The sequence below is a fragment of the Scyliorhinus torazame genome, chromosome 2 (assembly GCF_047496885.1).
Source record: "Scyliorhinus torazame isolate Kashiwa2021f chromosome 2, sScyTor2.1, whole genome shotgun sequence".
Taxonomy (NCBI): domain Eukaryota; kingdom Metazoa; phylum Chordata; class Chondrichthyes; order Carcharhiniformes; family Scyliorhinidae; genus Scyliorhinus; species Scyliorhinus torazame.
Genome location: NC_092708.1, coordinates 166,165,735 through 166,186,970, shown reverse-complemented (window position 1 = coordinate 166,186,970; position 21,236 = coordinate 166,165,735). Strand labels below are relative to the sequence as shown.

Here is a 21,236-nt window from a genome sequence, read left to right as displayed (position 1 = left end):
GTCTGAGGGCGGCTGACCACCAATGATCTCTTCCCTCCAGAAGGCTTTTGGGTCTATATAGTCCCATCTATAGTGGAGATCCAGTTAGAGAGCCTGGGACTGTATGAGGGGTCATCGGTGAGCATCCAGCAACTGCAGGTGCAGTTGATGGAGTTCAACCGCGTGGAGATGCAGGCGGTAGTGCCAACTATGCGTGCCATCCAGGCCAACACTGCACCAGTGGCGTCCGCGGTAGAGGCCTTGGGGCAAAGGTTTGGCTACGGATCAGCAAGTCCAAGGCCTGAGGCACTTTGTGCAGGCGCTGACTGAGGCCCAGGACAGGGCTGCCCTGTCACAGGCAGCCATGTGCCAGAGTCACCTGGACATTGCAGCGGCAGTCCTGAGCGTGGTCCAGTCACAGTGGGTCATGGCTGAGAATGTCAGTGGCATTGTCCAGGCGCTGGTCGACATGGCACAGATGCAGGGGGAGGTGGCCCAGTCCCAGATGGAGATGGTGTGGTCACTGGTTGATGCGGCACAGATCCAGAAGGTGGTGGCACAATTGCAGCATGATGTGGTGCAGTCCCAGATGGAGATGGTCCACTCCCTGTGCTCCCTGGCCATGAACATGCAGACCCTGGTCTGGACAGCAGTGGGCCTCCAGGACCGGCAGCGGCATGTGGCTCAGGGGATAGTTGGATCGAGTAGCCCGGGGGCCATCGGGCACCCCGAGGGAGGAGGAGATGATAGGGCCCGTGCCTGTGAGTCAGACCGCCCCCCCCCCCCCCCCCCCACTGTCCCTTGCGCATCTGGTGGGTATTGGTTGGAACAGGACAGCACCACGCCACCTAGGACACCCGAGGAGCAGGCCCCGTCGCCCCAGAAGATGGCCACCAACAGGGACCCAGGTCGCAGGTGGTGGGAATGCAGCACGCCGCCTCCACTCCTAACGTAATGTCTGCGGATCCACCTAGGCCTAGTGTTAGGGCTTGTAAGGCCAGAAAGTTATACACCAGTTAAGGTGGCACACAGTATAGCGATAGGGGCTCAGGCATGTATATGTATATATTTGTTCACATTAAACAGGTTGTTATCATTGTTACAACCTGCCTCGGTGCTCTGTCAGATGGGCGTGAGCGGTGGGCTGGTCTGGGCTGGCCAGAGGGCGGGCACGGGGAGGGAAATGGCCGGATGTTGTGGGTGGGGTGGGTGGGGTGTGGTGGGCTGGTTCCCCACCACTGCCACCCCAGGGATTTGATGGGCCTGTGTGATGGAATGGCCAGCTCACAGCAGGGATCACCCAGATAGACGGTGGAAAGTGCTACCATGGGCAGGAGTCAGACGCCACGCGATGCTGAGCACTAGAGCTTATCGCAGAGCAGGTTGCCATCATCCTCCATCCCATGGACCTGACCTGGTGTTACTGCCAAGTCAGGGCTCACACCTCCGTAGTGCGGCAGGTATGTATCATGGAGGGGCTTGGTGTCCGTGCCGCTGGCCAGTCTGCACCGCCCCCCCCAGTCGGTGAACCTGGAGGCGATCAAAGCATCCCATATGCATTGGCCCCATGTCCTACCCATCCTTGCCCTCCTCAGCATCCTCCTCGTTGGACGAGGACTGAAGTTCATCCTCCTCCTCCAGCACATCGCCCCTCTGCTGCATGATGTTGTGGAGGACGCAGCAGGCCGCCACGATGTGGGCGACACTCTCAGCATCATACTAGAGGGCCCCTCCGCAGCGGTCCAGGCACCTGAACCGCATCTTCAGGATGCCAAAGCACCGCTCGATCACACCCCTGATCGGTGCATGACGTCGTTGTAACGGGTCTCCGCCTCAGTCTGTGGCCTCCGGATAGGCATCATCAGCCACAACTGCAGTGGTTAACAGTGTCGTCCGGGAGCCAACCCCCGCAGATTGGATGGGGTGGAGGGGGCGTCTCGTACATGTCAGAAATCGTCAATTGCGCCAGGATGAAGGCATCATGGACACTGCCCTGGTATCGGGTGCAGATGTGCATGATGCGCAGCTGCTAGTCACATATCAGCTGCACGTTCATCGAGTGGAATCCCTTTCAATTTGTGTAGAGCAGCCTGTCTTCTGCAAGTGCCCATCGGGCGACATGCACCCCGCCGATCACCCCCTGGACCTATGGCATGTCGGTGATGATGGCGAACCCTGCTGTCCGGGAATCTTGATGGGCTCGGTCCACATCGAATGGGTGCATTGTGCTGACTGGGCATACAGGGCCTCTGTGACAGCGCAAATACACCTGTGTGATCCCAGACAGATTCCCACTCGGCACCTGGAACAACCCCGTGGCGTAGAAGTTCAGGGCAATCGTCACATTGACAACCACCAGGAGCAGATGTCCTCCCCCATTAACCCACTGTGCCAGGTGCGCCATGATCTGGCAGATATGTTGCACTGTCCCGCCTGCTCGCTGGAGTCTTGCATGCATGTTCTGGCAGGTCCTTGGATGACAGGTGCTGCTGGTGCAGGCGAGGCCTCATACAGTGCCTCCTTTGCACCACCTTCTCTTCCTCCTTGTCCTGTTGTGTGGCCAGCCCTCCATCCTCAGCAGCTGCCTCTTGTTCCGCCGCTGCACATTCCGCTGCTGCACGTTCTGCTGTGGCAGCTTCCTCCTCCTCGAACAGCTCCAGCTTGTACAGCTGCAGGGCATTCCCCAGAGCTGCAGCGACTAGGAGGAAGGTCACCATTGCTGGCTGAATTCCAATGTCCACTGTCTGCAGGGAGTGAAAGGCTGACATATTAGCATGGTGCATACCCCCAAGCCCATCAAGCATGGGCCCCAGTTGGGACTGTGGAGTCTGCCCCTGCATATCCCCCCCTCCCCCATCCCCGCACCCTGGCCCAATCGGTGCCCGATTGTCCTGCGGCGGGTGGTGGCCTGTTGGGAGGGGGTTATGTTGGAGGGTGGAGGGCGGAGCTGGGGGGGTGGAGGGTGTGGTGCGGGGGTGGTGGCACCTTTACAGCCGGTGCCACTCTGCCAAAACAAGGCCAAGATGGGTGTTTAGTGGGGTGCGCAGCAAGATGGTTGCGGCAATAGTGGTCCATGCCTGGGCACCACCCGAGTCCCATGTGGGGGTCACCCCGGCCACACAGCCGTTCCCCTGTCACTCTCCCCGGCCCTGGCAGGGACCCCACCCACCCCAGCCAGCAGCCCACAGTCGCGCCTCTCCGTGTCCTACCTCCTCTCTCTCCCTCATCACCATGGCACTGGTTTCACGATTATTAAAAGCACAAGTAAACCTCGCCATCAGGAATTTGCTCCAGTGGAGGCAGAGAATCGTGGAGGCCCTGGAGAATAATGTGCCGGGCCCACCAATGAAAAACCAAGGGTTTTTACTGTACGTGCATTCTGGAGCACATTAACACTGTTGCTGAGGCGACGGAGAATTGTGATTTGGCGCGAAGCTGGCACTTGCCACGATTTCAGTGTCGGAAACATTTCTCCACCCAATTGCGTTTCCTGATTCCAGCGTTGGCCGACGGTGAATCCCGGCCATGCCCTTTTTTATTGCATCTGAAGTAAATTAGCTCTTAATATTTGCATCTGTCTTGGTGATGGTCCCCCCCACAAAGATAACAGGCCTCTAGGCCCTGTGGTTGATGGCCACTCTTCCTCCTTTCACGCTCCGCTGCTCCCTCACTACGGGTACTTCAAGTAGCAGCTGTTTCCCGCCATAACTGATTTACCTCACTTTGTATGCCTTGCACTTCAAAAGCGCTTTGTTCAGCACTTTCAGTCGTTTGGCCAACTCAACCTCTTTGTCTAGGGATATTCCGCTTTCTGCCAGCAACCTCTGCTGACTATTCAAATTATGGATACCGCAAACCAAACAATTGCATAACATATCACTCAGCGATGGACAGAATTTGCAGTTTACAACCATCTGGCGAAGCCTGGCTACAAAAGCAGATACTGTTTCTTTAGGGCCCCTAATGACTGAATAGAATTTATAGCGCAGCATTATAATGGAGGGCCAAGGATTGTCATTGTCTTTCACTAGTTGACCAAAGGATTTAATATCCTGAGCCTCCGAAGATGTTAGGCTTCTTACGAGGTTATATCTTTGTGGGGTGCACACTGTGAGTAATATAGCTTTTTGTTTGTCTTCTGTGATGTTTTCATTGGTAACAAAAAAGTATCGAAGCTTTGCGATGAATTGGTCCCAACTTTCAACCTCTGGATCAAATAGATCTATTTTCCCGAATAGTGGCATAGTTATTCGACTATCGTTGATTCTTTACCTTTTTTTGCATATCTCCAAGAGGCCACTCTTCCTCCCTCCAAATGGTCCAATTTACTCTCATCGCCATTGTGGTAGCGTGAGCTAATACCATGAGGCAGGGTTAAATCGCAATGGTGATTTATTAATAAACTGGTGAACTAAGTGTACAGACAAGAACAGCACTAACTCAGGATTAGTCCCACCGACTCCAGGGCATAAACTGATGGTTCCCCCTACCCGCATCTGTGCCCTGGTACCCGATAGGCCCAGTTTCATGCGCTCAGTCCACATAGGAGCCGGGAGAGTTACGAAGGGTCACCCCTTAAACAGGCCATGCTATCGCACTGTCTATTGACTCCCAGAGGAAAGTATGTAAATTAGATTAGGCTCAGCTGTTGACATTCTAAGGTTGACGAGCAGGTTGGCACTCAGGACAGATTTCCCTTATTCCACAGGAGAAGGAGCCTGGGCAAAACCTCTGCATGTTCCCCCAACCCAGTGATCTCCAACCAAAGATCCTAGTTTGGACTTCATGCTCCCACAAGAATGAGTTTCAACTGCTGGGGTAGGGACATCTGGAGGTCCTACAACGATTGCTTTGCGGAGGAGAGACTTAAGGTATGGCAACTATGTCTACTGGGCTAAAATGGCTTTTACTTGAGAATTTTTAAGATTATGAAGAATGTTGACAAAATGAAGAAGGGATATCCATTTCCTCTGCTTGGAGTTGGTGACGAGGGCAGGATCATTAATTCAATATTGTCTCCAAGAGAGTGAGGAGAGAGGTTGGGAGTAGTTGCTTTACACAGTTTGTAAAACGTGAAATGCAGTGCTACAGGGAGTAGTTGAGACACATGCCGTTGCATCTTTTTTTAATGTTTTTTTTAAATTTTCCAATTAAGGGGCAATTTAACCACCTACCCTACACATTTTTTGGGCTTTGGGGGTGAGACCCACAGGGGAGAATGTGCAAACTCCACACGGACAGTGACCCTGGGCCGGGATAGAACCCGGGTCCTCGGTGCCATGAGGCAGCAGTGTTGCCACTTCGCCACCATGCTGTCCCACCCCATTGCATCGTTAAGGGAAAAATCGATAAACATTTGAAGCAGAAGATAATAGATCTGTGGGGAGAGAGCAGAATAGTGTTAACTTGCTCTTGAAATGAAATGGCACAGACACAAATGCCCTCCATGTATGCTACCAACTTTTACAGTAAGATGGAGTCAACATTTTCAGAAGGCGAGTTCCAGGATATGGAATGAGTGGTGGATACGCTCACCTGCGGCTTATGTTACTTGGATTCCATTTCTTGCCCACTGTCTTATATCTGTGTTTGTGGATATATTAGTAGGTAGTGACTCATTAATACTAGTGTTAATTGGATGTAAGAGGTTAAAACTGCTTAAGACAGATTGTTGCTCATTCTGATGGACTAGTTTAGCTGTAAAGGCAAGGGATTAGCCTATCAACAAAGTGGGAAATAAAAGGTGGGTGGCCTGATCTTTCTTGACAAGTTATTATACCCCACAGTTCTTCAATTCCTGGGCTATAGGAATGAGCCCGGTGTTTAAGAGGCCAGGAGATGGTGTTTGTGCTTCATACCTCATTTGCATCAATGCCATTATTCACAGACCACGTAGTCTGGAAACATTCGAGCATTCGCTGCTTCAGCTGCTTGGGAATTCGATGAACACGGATGAAGTCCTTCAGGTCTTTTGTCCTGGTGTGGTACAAGGACCGTCGGGAGTACATTCTCTGGATGATAGCAGTCACATTTCCAAATACCACAGCATGCATCAGAGCTGTCGAAGGAAAAGACAAAGCAAAGTTACATTTAAAACATGTTTTCTTTTGTTCAGTTATTTTTTTACAAACATTTTATTGAGGCATTTATGGTTTAAAACAATAAAAGATACAAATACAAATGTAAACATAGTTCAGTGCGTAACACAACCATCCATCTCCCACTGTTCCCGCCTAATCTAGGCTTAAAATCGCCTAACATCACCTACCACCCCTTACTCCCTAACCCCCCCCCCCCCCCACTTATTGAATCTGCTGACAGTTTCGTTTTCTCCGAAGAAGTTGATAAATGGCTGCCACTCCCGAACGAACCCTAACGTTGATCCCCTCAGAGTGAACTTTATTTTCTCAAGTTTGAGAAACCCAGCCATGTCACTAACTGATTCCCTGATTTTGGGGGCTTCGGGTCTCTCCACGTCAATAAGATCCATCTCCGGGCTACCAAGGAGGCAAAGGCCAAAACGTCAGCCTCTCCCGCCCCCTGGACCCCAGGGTCTTCCGACACTCCAAACATCGCCACCTCTGGACTCGGCGCCACCATCGATTTTAGTACCATGGACATGACATCCGCAAATCCCTTCCAGAATCCCCTAAGCTTCGGGCATGCCCAAAACATGTGGACATGGTTTGCAGGCCCTCCTGCACGCCTCACACACCTGTCCTTCACCCGAGAAAACCTGCTTATCCGGGCCACCGTCATGTGTGCCAGGTGGACCACCTTGAATTGTATCAGGCTGAGCCTGGCACATGATGAGGACGTGTTGACTCTGCTCAGAGCATCCTCCCACAGGCCTGCCGCATGCTCCTAAACCAGCTCATCTTCCCATTTACGTTTTATCTCACCTATCTCGGTTTTCTCCCACTCCATAAGTTCTTTGTAGATTTCTGTTACCTTCCTCCCACCCACCCCCGTTCTAGAAACTACCCTGTCCTGTATCCCCTGCGGCGGTAGAAGCGGAAAGGTCGAAACCTGCCTTCGCACAAAGTCCCTCACCTGCAGATACCGAAACCCATTCCCTCCCGGCAATTCAAACTCCTCCTCCAAATCCTCCAAACAAGGAAAGCTCTCATCGATAAACAGATCCCCCAGCCTCTCAATCCCTGCTCTCTGCCACCTCCGAAACCCCCCATCCATCCTCCCCGGGACAAACCGGTGATTGCCACAAATTGGGAATGTCAGTGGCATTGTCCAGGCGCTGGTTGACATGGCACAGATGCAGGGGGAGGTGGCCCAGTCCCAGATGGAGATGGTGTGGTCACTGGTTGATGTGGCACAGACCCAGAAGGTGGTGGCACAATTGCAGTGTGATGTGGTGCAGTCCCAGATGGAGATGGTCCACTCCCTGTGCTCCCTGGCCATGAACATGCAGACCCTGGTCTGGACAGCAGTGGGCCTCCAGGACCGGCAGCGGCAGGTGGCTCAGGGGATAGCCTGCTCGTACCGCCGTTGGATCGAGTAGCCCGGGGGCCATCGGGCACCCCGAGGGAGGAGGAGATGATAGGGCCCGTGCCTGTGAGTCCAACCGCCCCCCCCCCCCCACTGTCCCATTCCCTCCCGGCAATTCAATCTCCTCCTCCAAATCCTCCAAACAAGGAAAGCTCTCATCGATAAACAGATCCCCCAGCCTCTCAATCCCTGCTCTCTGCCACCTCCGAAGCCCCCCATCCATCCTCCCCGGGACAAACCGGTGATTGCCACAAATTGGAGCCCCCACTGTCGCACCCTCCACTCCCATATGCTTCCGTCACTGTCCCAAACTCTCGGGGCTGCCACTACCACTGGGCTTGTGGAGTACCGGGCCGGCAAGAACGGCAGAGGAGCTGTTACCAATGCCAAAAGCTTGTGCCCTTACATGAGGCTGCCTCCACCCACTCCCACGCCAAACCATCCCCCACTACCCTCTTTCTAATCATGGCTATATTTGCCGCCCAGTAGTAGTTCCTAAAGTTCGGCAGTGCCAGCCCTCCACCCACTCGGCCCTGTTCCAACAGTACTTTCCTTACCCGCCCACCCAAACCAAGATATCACCCTATTCACCTGCTTAAAAAAGGTATTTGGTATAAAAATATGGAGGCACTGGAAAACAAACAAATATCTCAGGAGGACCGTCATCTTTACGGTCTGTACCCTCCCCGCCAGTGACAACGGGAGCATGTCCCACTGCCGAAAGTCCTCCTTTATTTGTTCAACTAACGGGCCAGATTTAGTTCATGTAGCTGCTCCCAACCCCGTGTCACCTGAATACCCAAGTACCGAAAACTCCCTCCCACCACTTCAAACGGCAACTCCCCCAATCTCCTCTCCTGCCCCCTCGCCTGGATCTCAAAAACCTCGCTTTTACCCATATTCAATTTGTACCCCGAGAACCGGCCAAATTCCCCTACGATCCGCACAATCTCCCTCATCCCCCCTAACAGGTCAGAAATATATAGGAGTAGGTCGTCTGCATATAACGAGACCCTGTGTTCCACCCCAACCTGGACTAATTCCTTCCAGTCTATTGACGCTCTCAGCGCCATCGCCAATGGCTCTATAGCCAAGGCAAACAGCAATGGGGAGAGGGGATATCCTTGCCTTGTCCTCCGGTGCAGTCTAAAGTAGTCCGAACTCACCCGGTTCGTCCGTACACTTGCCACCGGTGCCTGGTACAGCAACCAAACCCAGTCAACAAAGTCCTGCCCAAACCCAAACCGTTCCAGGACCTCCCACAAATAATTCCATTCAACACGGTTGAAGGCCTTCTCTGTGTCCATAGCGACCACCACCTCCGTCTCCCCCACCTCGGACGGCATCATGATCACATTCAGGAGCCTTCTAACATTGGCTGTTAGCTGCCTGTCTTTAACAAACCCTGTCTGGTCTTCCCCTACCACCGCCAGAACACAGTCCTCTATCCTCGAGGCCAGAATTTTGGCTAGCAATTTCGCATCAACATTCAGTAGGGAGATTGGTCTGTGTGACCCACATTGCTCTGAGTCCTTCTCCCGCTTCGGGATCAATGAAATCGAGGCCTGTGACATTGTTGGAGGAAGAAAACCCTGCTCCCTTGCCTCATTAAATGCCCTCACCAGCAGCGGGCCCAGCATCCCAGAGAGCGTCTTGTAAAATTCTACTGGGCAGCCGTCCGGTCCCGAGGCCTTGCCCGACTGCATGGCCTCCAATCCCTCTACTACTTCCCTAGCCCTAATTCTGCAATCCCGATCGGGGCTCCCAACCTCTCCACTAACCCTACCTCCACCTTCGGAAACTTCAACCCTTATCCCCTCCACCTGAGAAAGGAGCTGGGGGCCCCGACTCACACAGCCGACTGTAAAACTCCTTGAACACCCCATTCACCCCTGCTGGGTCCAAGACCGTGTTCCCCCCTTTGTCCTTCACTCTTCCTATCTCCCTGGCCGCCTCCCTTTTCCTTAGCTGGTGTGCTAACAATCTACTGGCTGTCGTGTTGGGTGTTCCGATATACAAACAAACCAACACAGTTGCAGATGGTACAACTCTGTTTTATTGTTCTGAATAATAACAACTGTTAACTTCTGGCTGTGGTTCGTACTTCACCAGTTAACCTGTGGACCCAGCCCTAACACTATCTTAGAGAGGCACTCAGCACATGGTGTATGTCTGAGTGGCATGCTGTGAGCTCTGTGCTCTGAGCTATCTCCTGCTGGAATGAGCGGGAACTGTGGTGTTCCCTGCGTGTGCTCTCACTGGTGATTGGCTGTAATGTTGCATGTGTGTTGATTGGTCCGTCGACCTGTCCATCAGTGTGTGTGTGTGATTGTACCATGATATGTAAATATGGATATCATGACATCCCCCCTTTTCACAAGAATATGTGCCTACATGGTAATAAATATTGGTGTGTACTGAGTGCAACTGAGTATGTGTGTGCAATATTTACAACATGTACATGAGGCTAAACTATATACATAGGAAGGTGTCAGGTGCAACATAGCAACGAGGTTGTACCACAAACAAAACACGTGCAATCATCAAATATCGAAAGAGAACTCCTGGAACGACAAAAAAAAGAGAGACACGTTAACATTGTTGCACAACAATCCAGTGAGTCCAATGCGCAAACAGGCTCATAACTCCAGCCTAGTAGGTGGGCGATGAATTTGGGTTGACCGCCTCAAGGGTGGGTCAGGATCCACCGGCTGAGGAATGGGCGTGGCCACGGGCGATAGAGGAATAGGCAGAGTGTTAGGAAGCTCCACGAAGTCGACATCAGGGACAACAGGAGGGCATGGCACCGGTGCATGATCACGTAGCGAGCGTGGAAGCAGCCGAAGGGCCCGCCGATTACGCGGACGAAAGGAGCCATCAGGCATGCGAACCAGGAACGAGCGGGGAGCCACGTGGCGGAGAACCTCGGCAGTTGCCGACCAGCCACCCTCTGGTAGGTGTATGCGGACGTTGTCTCCAGGCACCAGGACAGGAAGATCAGTTGCCCGAGTGTCATGAGCCACCTTCTGCTGAGCACACTGCTGTCGCATCCTTTGCAGTACTGGAGCATGGTTGGGTTTAGGAACATGAATGGACGGCACAGTGGTCCTGAGGGCGCGACCCATCAACAGCTGGGCTGGTGAGAGGCCTGTGGACAGTGGGGCCGAGCGATAGGCCAGCAGGGCCAAACAGAAGTCAGATCCGGCATCAGCAGTCTTGCAGAGGAGCCGCTTCACGATATGGAGACCGTTTTCCGCCTTGCCATTTGACTGGGGATGCAGGGGGCTGGACATCACGTGTGTGAAGCCATATGAAGCGGCAAAAGAAGACCATTCTTGGCTCGCAAAACAGGGCCCATTGTCTGACATGACGGTAAGCGGAATGCCATGGCAAGCGAAAGTTTTTTACATGCTCTGATTACAGCTGATGATGTCAAGCCGTGCAGGCGTATGACCTCCGGATAATTGGAAAAATATTCAATTATGATGACGTAGTCCCTGCCGAGCGCATGAACAAGGTCCACACCCACCTTCGCCCAGGGGGACGTTACCAACTCATGGGGCTGAAGTGTCTCAGAGGGTTGTACCGTCTGAAACTTTGGCAGGTGGGGCAGTTGAGCACCATGTTGGCGATGTCGTCGCTGATGCCCGGCCAGTATACAGCTTCTCGGGCCCTCCGCCTGCACTTCTCAACCCTGAGATGGCCTTCGTGTAATTGTTCGAGGACCAACCTGTGCATGCTGTGTGGGATCGCAATCCGGTCCAACTTTAGGAGGACACCATCAATGACTGCCAAGTCGTCCCGGACATTGTAGAATTGTGGGCACTGCCCCTTGAGCCACCCTTCTGTCATGTGGCGCATGACACGTTGTAGAAGGGGGTCAGCCGCAGTCTCGCGGCGAATGTGGGCCAGACTTGCATCAGTAGCTGGTAGATTGGCCGATGTGAAGGCTACGTGTGCGTCGACCTGACAGACGAACCCCCCCCCCGATTCGGGCGGTGTGCTTACTGCTCTGGACAGGGCATCCGCGATTATGAGGTCCTTTCCCGGGGTGTAGACCAGTTGGAAGTTGTACCTCCGGAGTTTGAGCAAAATGCGCTGCAGGCGAGGGATAATTTCATTGAGGTCCTTTTGTATGATGGCGACCAGGGGGCGATGGTCGGTCTCCATGGTAAACTGAGGAAGACCATACACATAGTCGTGGAATTTATCTATGCCGTTTAACAAACCTAGGCACTCCTTCTCAATCTGCGCATAGCGCTGTTCAGTGGGGGTCATGGCCCGCAAGGCATCGGCGACCGGGGCCCATGATGCAGTGTCGTCCCATTGCAGGAGTACCGCCCCAATGCCGGACTGGCTGGCATCAGTAGAGATCTTTGTATCTCGAGTAGTGTCGAAGAACGCCAATACCGGGGCGGTGGTGAGCTTGATCTTGAGCTCCTCCCATTCCTTCTCGTGTGCGGGAAGCCATTGGAACTCCGTAGTCTTCTTCACGAGGTGACGAAGAGCCATTGTGTGGGAGGCAAGGTTGGAAATAAATTTCCCCAGGAAGTTGACCATCCCGAGAAAGCGTAGCACTGCCTTCTTGTCTGCTGGCTGCGGCATGGCTGCAATAGATGTCACTTTGTCTGCATCCGGACACACTCCTGATCGGGATATGTGGTCCCCCAGAAACTTTAGCTCAGTTTGGCCAAAAGAACACTTGGCTCAGTTGAGGCGCAGGCCGTGTTCTTGTATTGGACAAAGACACGCTGGAGACGACTGATGTGCTCCCGTGGTGACGTGGACCAGATGATGACGTCGTCAACATAGACGTGCACCCCTTCGATGCCCTGCATTATCTGTTCCATGATTCGATGAAACACCTCGGATGCTGAGATTATGCCAAACGCCATCCTACTGTAGCAATATCTGACAAAGGGAGCGTTGAAAGTACACAGCTTCCTGCTGGACTGATCCAGCTGAATCTGCCAAAAACTCTTTGAGGCATCAAGCTTTGTAAAAATTTTAGCCCAGGCCATTTCGCTCGTGATTTCTTCCCGTTTGGGAATGGGGTAGTGTTCCCTCATGATGCTGTGTTTCAGGTCTTTTGGGTCGATGCAGATCCGGAGTTCGCCAGAGGGCTTTTTTATGCACACCATGGAGCTGACCCATGGCGTAGGCTCCGTGACCCGGGAAAGCACTCCTTGGTCCTGGAGACCCTGCAGCTGCTGCTTGAGGCGGTCCTTGCGTGGTGCTGGGACCCTACGAGGTGCGTGAATGACCGGGGTGGTGTCCGGTTCGAGCCGTATTCTGTAAGTGTAGGACAGTGTGCCCATGCCCTCGAAAACCTGCTGGGTGTGGGTGAGGAGCGAATGGAGTTGTGCCTTAAAGTCTGCATCCAGGAAATCGGACGTGCCTTCTGGAGACAGAGTGTGTACCCGCTGAACGAGGTGGAGGATCTTGCACGCCTGTGCGCCTAGCAGAGAGTCCTTCGAGGATCCAACTATCTCAAAAGACAGTGTGGCTGTGTATGAATTGCGTGCAACCTCGAGCTGGCAAGACCCCATGGCCGGGATAACATTCCCGTTGTAATCGACCAACTGACAGCGGGATGGCCGAATCGGTGGTTTGACCTTCAAGGTGTAGAAGGCTGACCATGCAATGAGATTGGCGGAGGCACCAGTGTCTCAATGGAATGTGATTGGTTATCGGTTGACCGTTAGGGTGGCACACCATTCATCGCCTGGTTGATCGCTGTGCACTGGCATCGGCTGGTGGGTCCTACTTGGGGACATCCGATTTCTGTCTATTACCTCAACGCGGAAGGCTTCCCGGTCGTCGGTATCACCGGTCTGTACGTCGTCAGGGTATGACTCGGTGTATGGAGGCTGAATGGCCTGCACGTCCCTGCGAGGCTGGCAGAATTGCGGAGAGTTGGCAGGTTGAGCTGCTCGACAGCAGGCAGCGTAGTGGCCCATCTTGCCACAGGGGAGGCATTGTCGAGTTTTGGCTGGACATTGCCGCTTTAAATGTGCGGATCCACAGTTGCCGTACGTCGTGACGTCATGGCGTTCGTTGCGCCATCGCGCATGCGCAGTTCGGTCCTGCGTAGAGCGCGTCTGCACGTCACACACCTCTGCGCCGATGTCCCCTCTTTTGGTGCATACAAGCGCGGGAGGCCTCGGAAAGTGCGCAAAATGGCCGCCCTCGTCCCGGCCGCGGGCCGGGAGGAACTCGATCGACTGGACCCGCTCGGTCTCGTAGGACCCCTGCCCTGCCGATTTGGCCGCCTGGAATTGGGAGTACCGGCTGGTCGCGTTTTCATGGAGGACACAGGTTTCGATGGCGGTGGCTAGGGTGAGGCTCTTTATTTTGAGGAGCTGCTGGCGTAGGGTGCCCGAGGTGACCCCAAAAGCTATCTGGTCCCGAATCATGGAATCGGAGGTGGCCTCATAGCCGCAGGACTGCGTGAGGATACGGAGGTGTGCCAAAAAGGATTGAAAAGGCTCATCCTTACCCTGCTGGCGCTGCTGGAAGATGTACCTCATGAAGCTCTCATTCAACTCGATGCTGAAGTGTTGATCAAGTTTTAGAAGGACCATCTTGTACTTCGTCTTGTCCTCGCCTTCCGTGAATGCCAGGGAGTTGTAGATGTGGATGGCGTGTTGCCCTGCCGTGGAGAGGAGGAGGGCGATCTTCCTGGTGTCCGATGCATTCTCCCTTTCTGTGGCTTCTAGGAAGAGCTGGAAGCGCTGTTTAAACAGCCTCCAATTGATGCCGAGATTTCCAGCGATTTGGAGCGACTGCAGCGGACTGATGGTGTCCATGGCGGAGGATGGCGGATCTCTGAAGATGTGCAGGTAGGTCTCACAGTTGCTGGGGAGTTTCCAATCCTGGTATCATGTCGTGTTGGGTGTTCCGATACACAAACGAACCAACACGGTTGCAGATGGTACAACTCTGTTTTATTGTTCTGAATAATAATTGTTAACTTCTGGCTGTGGTTCGTACTTCACCAGTTAACCTGTGGACCCAGCCCTAACACTATCTTAGAGAGGCACTCAGCACATGGTGTATGTCTGAGTGGCACGCTGTGAGCTCTGTGCTCTGAGCTATCTCCTGCTGGAATGAGCGGGAACTGTGGTGTTCCCTGTTTTATAGTGCGTGTGCTCTCACTGGTGATTGGCTGTGATGTTGCATGTGTGTTGATTGGTCCGTCGACCTGTCCATCAGTGTGTGTGTGTGATTGCACCATGATATGTAAATATGGATATCATGACACTGGCCTTCTCACCATACTCATATACAGCCCACCTCGCCTTCCTCAGCTGCCCCACCGCCTTCCCTGTGGATATCAGATCACACCCCATCTGCAGCTTCTGCCGCTACTTCAACAGTCCCGCCTCCGGGGCTTCAGAATACCTTCTGTGAACCTGGAGTATCTACCTGACCAGCTTATCCATCTCTGCCCGCTCCACCTTCTCCCTGTGAGCCATATCAAAATTAGTTCCCCGCTAACCCCTGCCTTCAGTGCTTCCCATACTGTTGTTGCCGCTACTTCCTCGTATCATTTATCTCCAAATAATTCTGGATGGCCTCCCTCACCTGCCCGCACACCCCCTCATCCGCTAACAGTCCTACATCCAATCTCCATTGCGGGCGCTGACCCCCATCAATGCCCACCCGTAAATCTACCCAGTGTGGGGCATGGTCCGAAACAAGAATCACCGAATACTTGGCATCTACTACCCCCGCCAGCAAAGCCTAGTTCAAAATGAAAATTTCAATCCGGGAGCACACTTTGTGAACAAGGGAGAAAAAAGAAAACTCCTTCACTCTTGTCCGTCCGAACCTCCACGGATCTACACCCCCCCCATCTGTTCCATAAACCCCTATAGCTCCTTCGCCGCAGCTGGCACCCTCCCTGTCCTTGAACTCGACCGATCCAACCTCGGATCAATGAACGTATTAAAGTCCTCTGCCATGATCAACCTATGCGAGTCCATGTCCGGAATCTTCCCTAACACCCAGCTCATAAACTCCCAATTTGGTGCGTAAATATTCACTAACACCACCACCACCGGCATTCCCTACATGTTCCCACTTGTCATGATATACATACCCCCTGAGTCCGCCACTATATTCGCTTCCTCAAATGACACCCGCGTATTGATCAAGATCGCAACCCCCCCCTCGTTTTAGAGACTAGCCCCAAATAAAATACCTGCCCGATCCACCCCTTCCTCAGTCTAGTCTGATCCACTACCCTCAGGTGTATCTCCTGTAACATTGTCACATCCGCCTTCAACCACTTCAAATGCACAAACACGCAAGCCCTCTTGACCGGCCCATTCAACCCTCTCACATTCCATGTGATCAGAACCTGGTTGGGACACCCCCCACGTGATCAGAACCTGGTCGGGGAACACCTAACCCCCCCCCCCCCCCCGCCCAGACGATCAATCTTCATCCTTCTTAGACCAGCCTCCAGCTCGCGTCCCGCGCCTCCTCGGGCCCATCCTCGGGTGCCCACCGTCATCGACCTCCAATTTGGCTCCCAGCGCCTGTCCCTCCCCTGTCAGCAGAATGATTTCCCCCTCCCCACCCCCTCCCGACTAGCAAAACAACAATGCCAACCCCCCATATCAAACTGGGTTTCTGTGAGCTAGCCCGCCCAGCTAGCCTGGTAACCCCCACCCATGGCACCAAGCATCCTACATCCTACCCCCCACTGATCTCCCACCCCCCGCTCAAACATACATATGCAAAACATAACAATCCCCAACTAACACAAAGAAGAAAATTCCACCCACCATCCCCCAACAAGAACAAAGTTTTTTTAATATTTAGAGTACCCAATTACGTTTTTCCAATTAAGAGGCAATTTAGCGTGGCCAATCCACCTACCCTGCACATCTTTGGGTTGTGGGGGCGAAACCCACGCAAACACGGGGAGAATGTGCAAACTCCACACGGACAGCGACCCATGGCCGGGATCGAAACTGGGACCTCAGCGCCGTGGAGCAGCAGTGCTAACCACTGTGCCACCGTGCTGCCCAACAAGAACAAAGTTAACCCACATACAAAACTGAGCAACGGCCCAAATATTGGTCCAAAAACACTGCATACACAGCCCAAAAAGAAAAATAATTTAGCAGCATAGGTACAGAATTACTCGTCCCCAAGTTCAATGTCTTCCATCACCTGCCAGTCCCCTGTCCTTAACAAAGTCCATCGCCTCATTCGACAATCCAAAATAAAGTTCTTGACCCTCGTAAATGACCCACAAACGAGCCGGGTACAACATGTCGAACTTCTTGAAGAGGGCAGATTTAACTTTGTTGAAGTTCGCCCTTCTTTTGGCCATTTCCGCACCCAAGTCCTGGGAAATGCGCAGCTCGTTATCTTCCCATTTACAGCACCTCGTCGGCTTGGCCCACCTCATGATCTGTTACTTGTCCCGGAACCGGTACATTCATACCACATCGCCTCAGCTGCTCATTCATCCGTGGCTTCTTCGCAAGCGCTCTGTGCGCCCTGTCCACCTCCAAGGGTCGAGCAAATGCACCGTCCCCCAGCAGCTACTCAAACATACGTGCCACATATGCCCCTGCGATCAATCCCTCGATGCCCTCCGGGAGGCCAACGATCTGTTCTCCAGATCGTCCACTTTCTCCTGCAACCTTTTCTGGTGGTCCCTCATCAGCCCCAGCTCCACCGCCAATGGCATGAGCTGGTCATCATTCTCAGCCACCGCGTCTTCCACCTTCTGGATTGCCTGTCCCTGGGCTTCCAACCTTTGCTCCAACCGATCAATTGCCATCTTAATCGGGTCAAAGTACTCTTGTCTTTGCTTGGCGAAGCTCTCCTGAAGGAACTCCACTACCTGCTCCATTGACCACTGGGCCGGCATTCCCAGTCCCTGAACCTTCTCCATGTTTTCCTGTGCTGCAGACTCCACTCCCTTCTTTGCCCAACAATCTCTCCTTTGCAGACCACTTCTGGTCCACGACTCCATAAACTGGTGGGGGAATCCTCTCCTCTACCTCACCAGTCTCCAATCTTACTGATCAAATCCCCCATAGTTCGGGGGAAAAGGTCCCAAAGGCCTACCACGAGCGGGAGCTACCAAATAGTCGACCTCTCACTCTATGGCCGCCACCGGAAGTCTTCTTTTGTACAATTAAGTACGCAGATATAAGAACATAAGAACTAGGAACAGGAGTAGGCCATCTGGCCCCTCGAGCCTCCTCCGCCATTCAATAAGATCATGGCTGATATTGTACTGGTATTCACTCAATTATTTCCTATGTTTCTACATCTTTACCAACTTCATGTAGACACAATTCTGAAGCATACCAGTTAGGGATAACTTATTTATTTCTTCTTTTGTGAAGTCAAAATTATAATCTCATTACCACAATGACAAACTGCCTTATTATTTGTAGGTGTGGGTGAGGAAGTTGGCATCAGCACCTTGCCAGCAAAGTGGTTGGGAATTACAGGCCACGGTGTCACTGGAAGCAGCCTCAGATAAGTTTTTTTCAAATGGTTTTATTTCGGATTCTTCATGTTGTACAGAACAAAGGTAAGCGCAAATATAATAATCATCTTTATTGTCACAAGTAGGCTTACATTAACACTGCAATGAAGTTACTGTGAAAAGCTCCTACTTGCCACATTCCGGCACCTGTTCGGGTACACTGAGGGAGAATTCAGAATGTCCAATTCACCTAACAGCACGTCTTTCGGGACTTGTGGGAGGAAACCGGAGCACCCGGAGGAATCCCACACAAATGCGGGGAGAACATGCAGACTCCGCACAATGTTCGATTCCCAAGCTGGGAATTGAACACAAAAATATATATACATCGGTCGTTTCCATTCTTTATATCAACTGTCTTTCCTTATTGACAACGCTTACAGCTTCTTGGTTTACTTTCTCCAGTAGGCTTTCATTTCTAGCTGATTCCCCTGCTTCGCTCTTCTCCTTTTTTTCCTTATTCCCCTCCCTTTCTGATCGTCTAGCGTGCCCTCTTCCCTCATCAGTTCTTATGTCCTTTCCTGTTTAGTTGGCATGGCGCTGTATATTATGATGTGGAGATGCCGGCGTTGGACTGGGGTGAGCACAGTAAGAAGTCTTACAACACCAGGTTAAAGTCCAACAGGTTTGTTTCAAACACTAGCTTTCGGAGCACTGCTCCTTCCTCAGGTCACCTGAAGAAGGAGCAGTGCCCCGGGAAGCTCCCCACTACAAAGAAGTTGATCCATGTATACACATTGTGTATTTGGGAGAAGAAGGAGAACTCCTTCTCTCCTGGGTGGGTGAACCGCCATGGGTCTACAGCCATGAATATGCCAAGTTCTTTTGCCATGTTGGAGGTCTTCCCCGCTTTGGGATTTAACCTGTATGTCCGTGGGTCCTGTAAACAGTCCCCCACTATGATAAGTCGGTGCATGTCAACATCGGAGATTTCTGCCATGGTCTTTTTCACAAATTCCATGTCGTCCCAGTTGGGCGCGTACACGTTCACCAGGAGTACCGGTACCCCATCCAGGACACCGCTGACCATGATGTACCGTCCCCCTGGGTCTGTAATGGTCCTCGTCACAGTCAACATCGCCCTCTTATTTATCAGTATGATTACCCCCTGGCCTTCGTCCCGCAACAGAAATCGTAGGTCTGTCCCACCCAGCCCTTCCTTACCCGCAGTCGGCCCTTCTCCCTCAGATGCATCTCTTGGCGGAAGACTATGTCGGCTTTCATACTTTTCAGGTGGGCGAAGACTCTGGATCTGTTCACTGGGCCTTTAAATCCCCTGATGTTCCAGGTGACTATCCTGATGGGGGTTTTTGACCTCCTGCTCCTGCGGGATCAACCATACTTACCTGATGGACACGTCCCTGCACTTCGGGGCTTCCCTTTGTTAGGGGCTGTCCATGATGGCCATGGGCATTGTTCTCCCCATGAGGCTGGGCCCCTATGCTCTGGGATTTCCCTTTGTCAAGGGGCCACACCACATGGCCGCCAACCGCATGTGCACCCTGTGGGCGAGCCCTTGTGCTCCGGGGTTTCCTTTCCTTCAGGGACCCTCCAAAGTGGTTGCTTGCAGTGCCTTTGTATTCCAATTCACCACGTGTGGCCTGTGTAGCTAGCCTAATGGCCTTACTGTCTTTGCTCCTATGTTTTCCCTACAGTACTTCCCCCCCCCCCCCCCAATGTCCTCCTCCCCCTGCCTGTTGCTGTCCCTCCCCATTTTCCCTTCACCCTATTTCTTCCCCTAGTTGTTTCCCTGTTGCTGTTGCCTACGCCCCCTTTGCCAGGTGCTCTCTCCCTTTTGGGAGATGAGCAGCGGCCCCTCTCTCGCTCATCCTTCCTGGTGCTAGCTTTCCCGCAAGTATGGTGGCCCCTATCCCGGCGTCGGTTATGTATTCACCCTTTGCCCGCTACCTAATTTCCTGAGCTGCCGTTCTTCTCATCCTTTCCTGTGCTCTGCTGCCCTCGATTTTTCCTTCCTCCATTGCAACTCCCGTTCTCAGACCGACTCATTAGAGTCCCGCGGAAAGTGTCCTTCAAGATGGTTAATTGAATAAATTAATAAAGTCTCTTTGGGTGCTCTTTTCACCGCTGTCCCTGCTGCCGTTTCCCCAGCCCATTCTCCAGGACAAATTTGTCTGCGTCCGCAGGGGCTGTGAAGAAGTGCTCCTGCCTTGGAATGTGACCCAGAGTTTGGCTGGGTACAGCATCCCAAATTTTCTGCTGCTCTTGTACAGGGCTGCTTTTGCCTGTTGATCTCTGCCCGGCACTTGGCCAGGTCAGTCCCAATGTCCTGGTAATCCTGATCCAGTGACCTTCCCAGTTACAGTTTTTCATCTGTCTTGCCCAGCGCAGGATTCCTTTCCAGCCTTGGTACTGGTGCATTTTAGCGACTATCGCCCTCGGTTGTTCTCCAGCCTTGAGTTTTGGACGGGGAGACCGGCGGGCTTTGTCTATTTCTGGCGGGTTGTGGAAACTATCCCTTCCTACCAGATTGCCCAGCATTTGGGCAACATAGTCTGTGGAGTTCCTGCCTTCGATCCCCTCCGGCAGACCCACGATCCACAGGTTTTGTGCCTTGATCGGTTTTCCTGATCTTCTATCTTTCCTCTCAGACTCCCCTGCATCGCGACCAATCTTGTTATCTCCTTCTCCAGTGTGGTGATCCAGTCGCTCTGGTCTGCTGGGACCTTTTCTAGCTCCTTTATGGTGCTCTCCTGTGCTTCCAATCACCTTGTCCAGGGCCACCTGCATGGTCACCAGAGCTTCTGTGACTGCCACCCTGACCGCAGTCTGGATATCGTTTTTTGTATCCTCTCTATGTTCTCTCAGTTCCCTTTTGAAAAACATCCTCCAACCACTCATTGGTGAGGGGTAGCTCCTTGTGCGGTGGGTCGGTCCTTCTCGCTCTGGCGTGGCCCGTGCGTCTGCCAGCTCAGCTACTTGCTTCTCCTGGCTTTTCCCATTTCCCATCTCTTTGCTGTTGCTTGGCATCTGCGTTCCCGTTGGTGTTGGTTGAGGTACGGAGATACTTTTTTCTCTGTATTGGCAGGCTATATTGAGTTAAAGAGCTTATTTACGGGCTCATAGGAGGAGAGCCACCTGATGTGCGCCTACTCAGTGCATCCCCGTCACCGGACGTTGCAGCCTCAGATAAGTGCTTAAAGAGCAAGGGATGCTAATCAGGAGGATGGCAATAGGAAAAGAAGGCAATCGGGGACTGGATAATCAG

At 52.8% G+C, this 21,236-nt stretch overlaps 1 protein-coding gene across 1 annotated transcript in view; it reads right to left on the bottom strand.

Annotated features, from left to right (window-relative positions):
- kcnh3 (potassium voltage-gated channel, subfamily H (eag-related), member 3) overlaps positions 1-21,236 on the bottom strand; it is a 1,447,071-nt gene that overhangs the window by 274,974 nt on the left and 1,150,861 nt on the right. Inside the window, exon 9 of the mRNA XM_072479207.1 lies at positions 5,838-6,037. Within this exon, the coding sequence (XP_072335308.1) occupies positions 5,838-6,037 (200 nt within the window). The remainder of the gene's footprint in view (positions 1-5,837; positions 6,038-21,236) is intronic.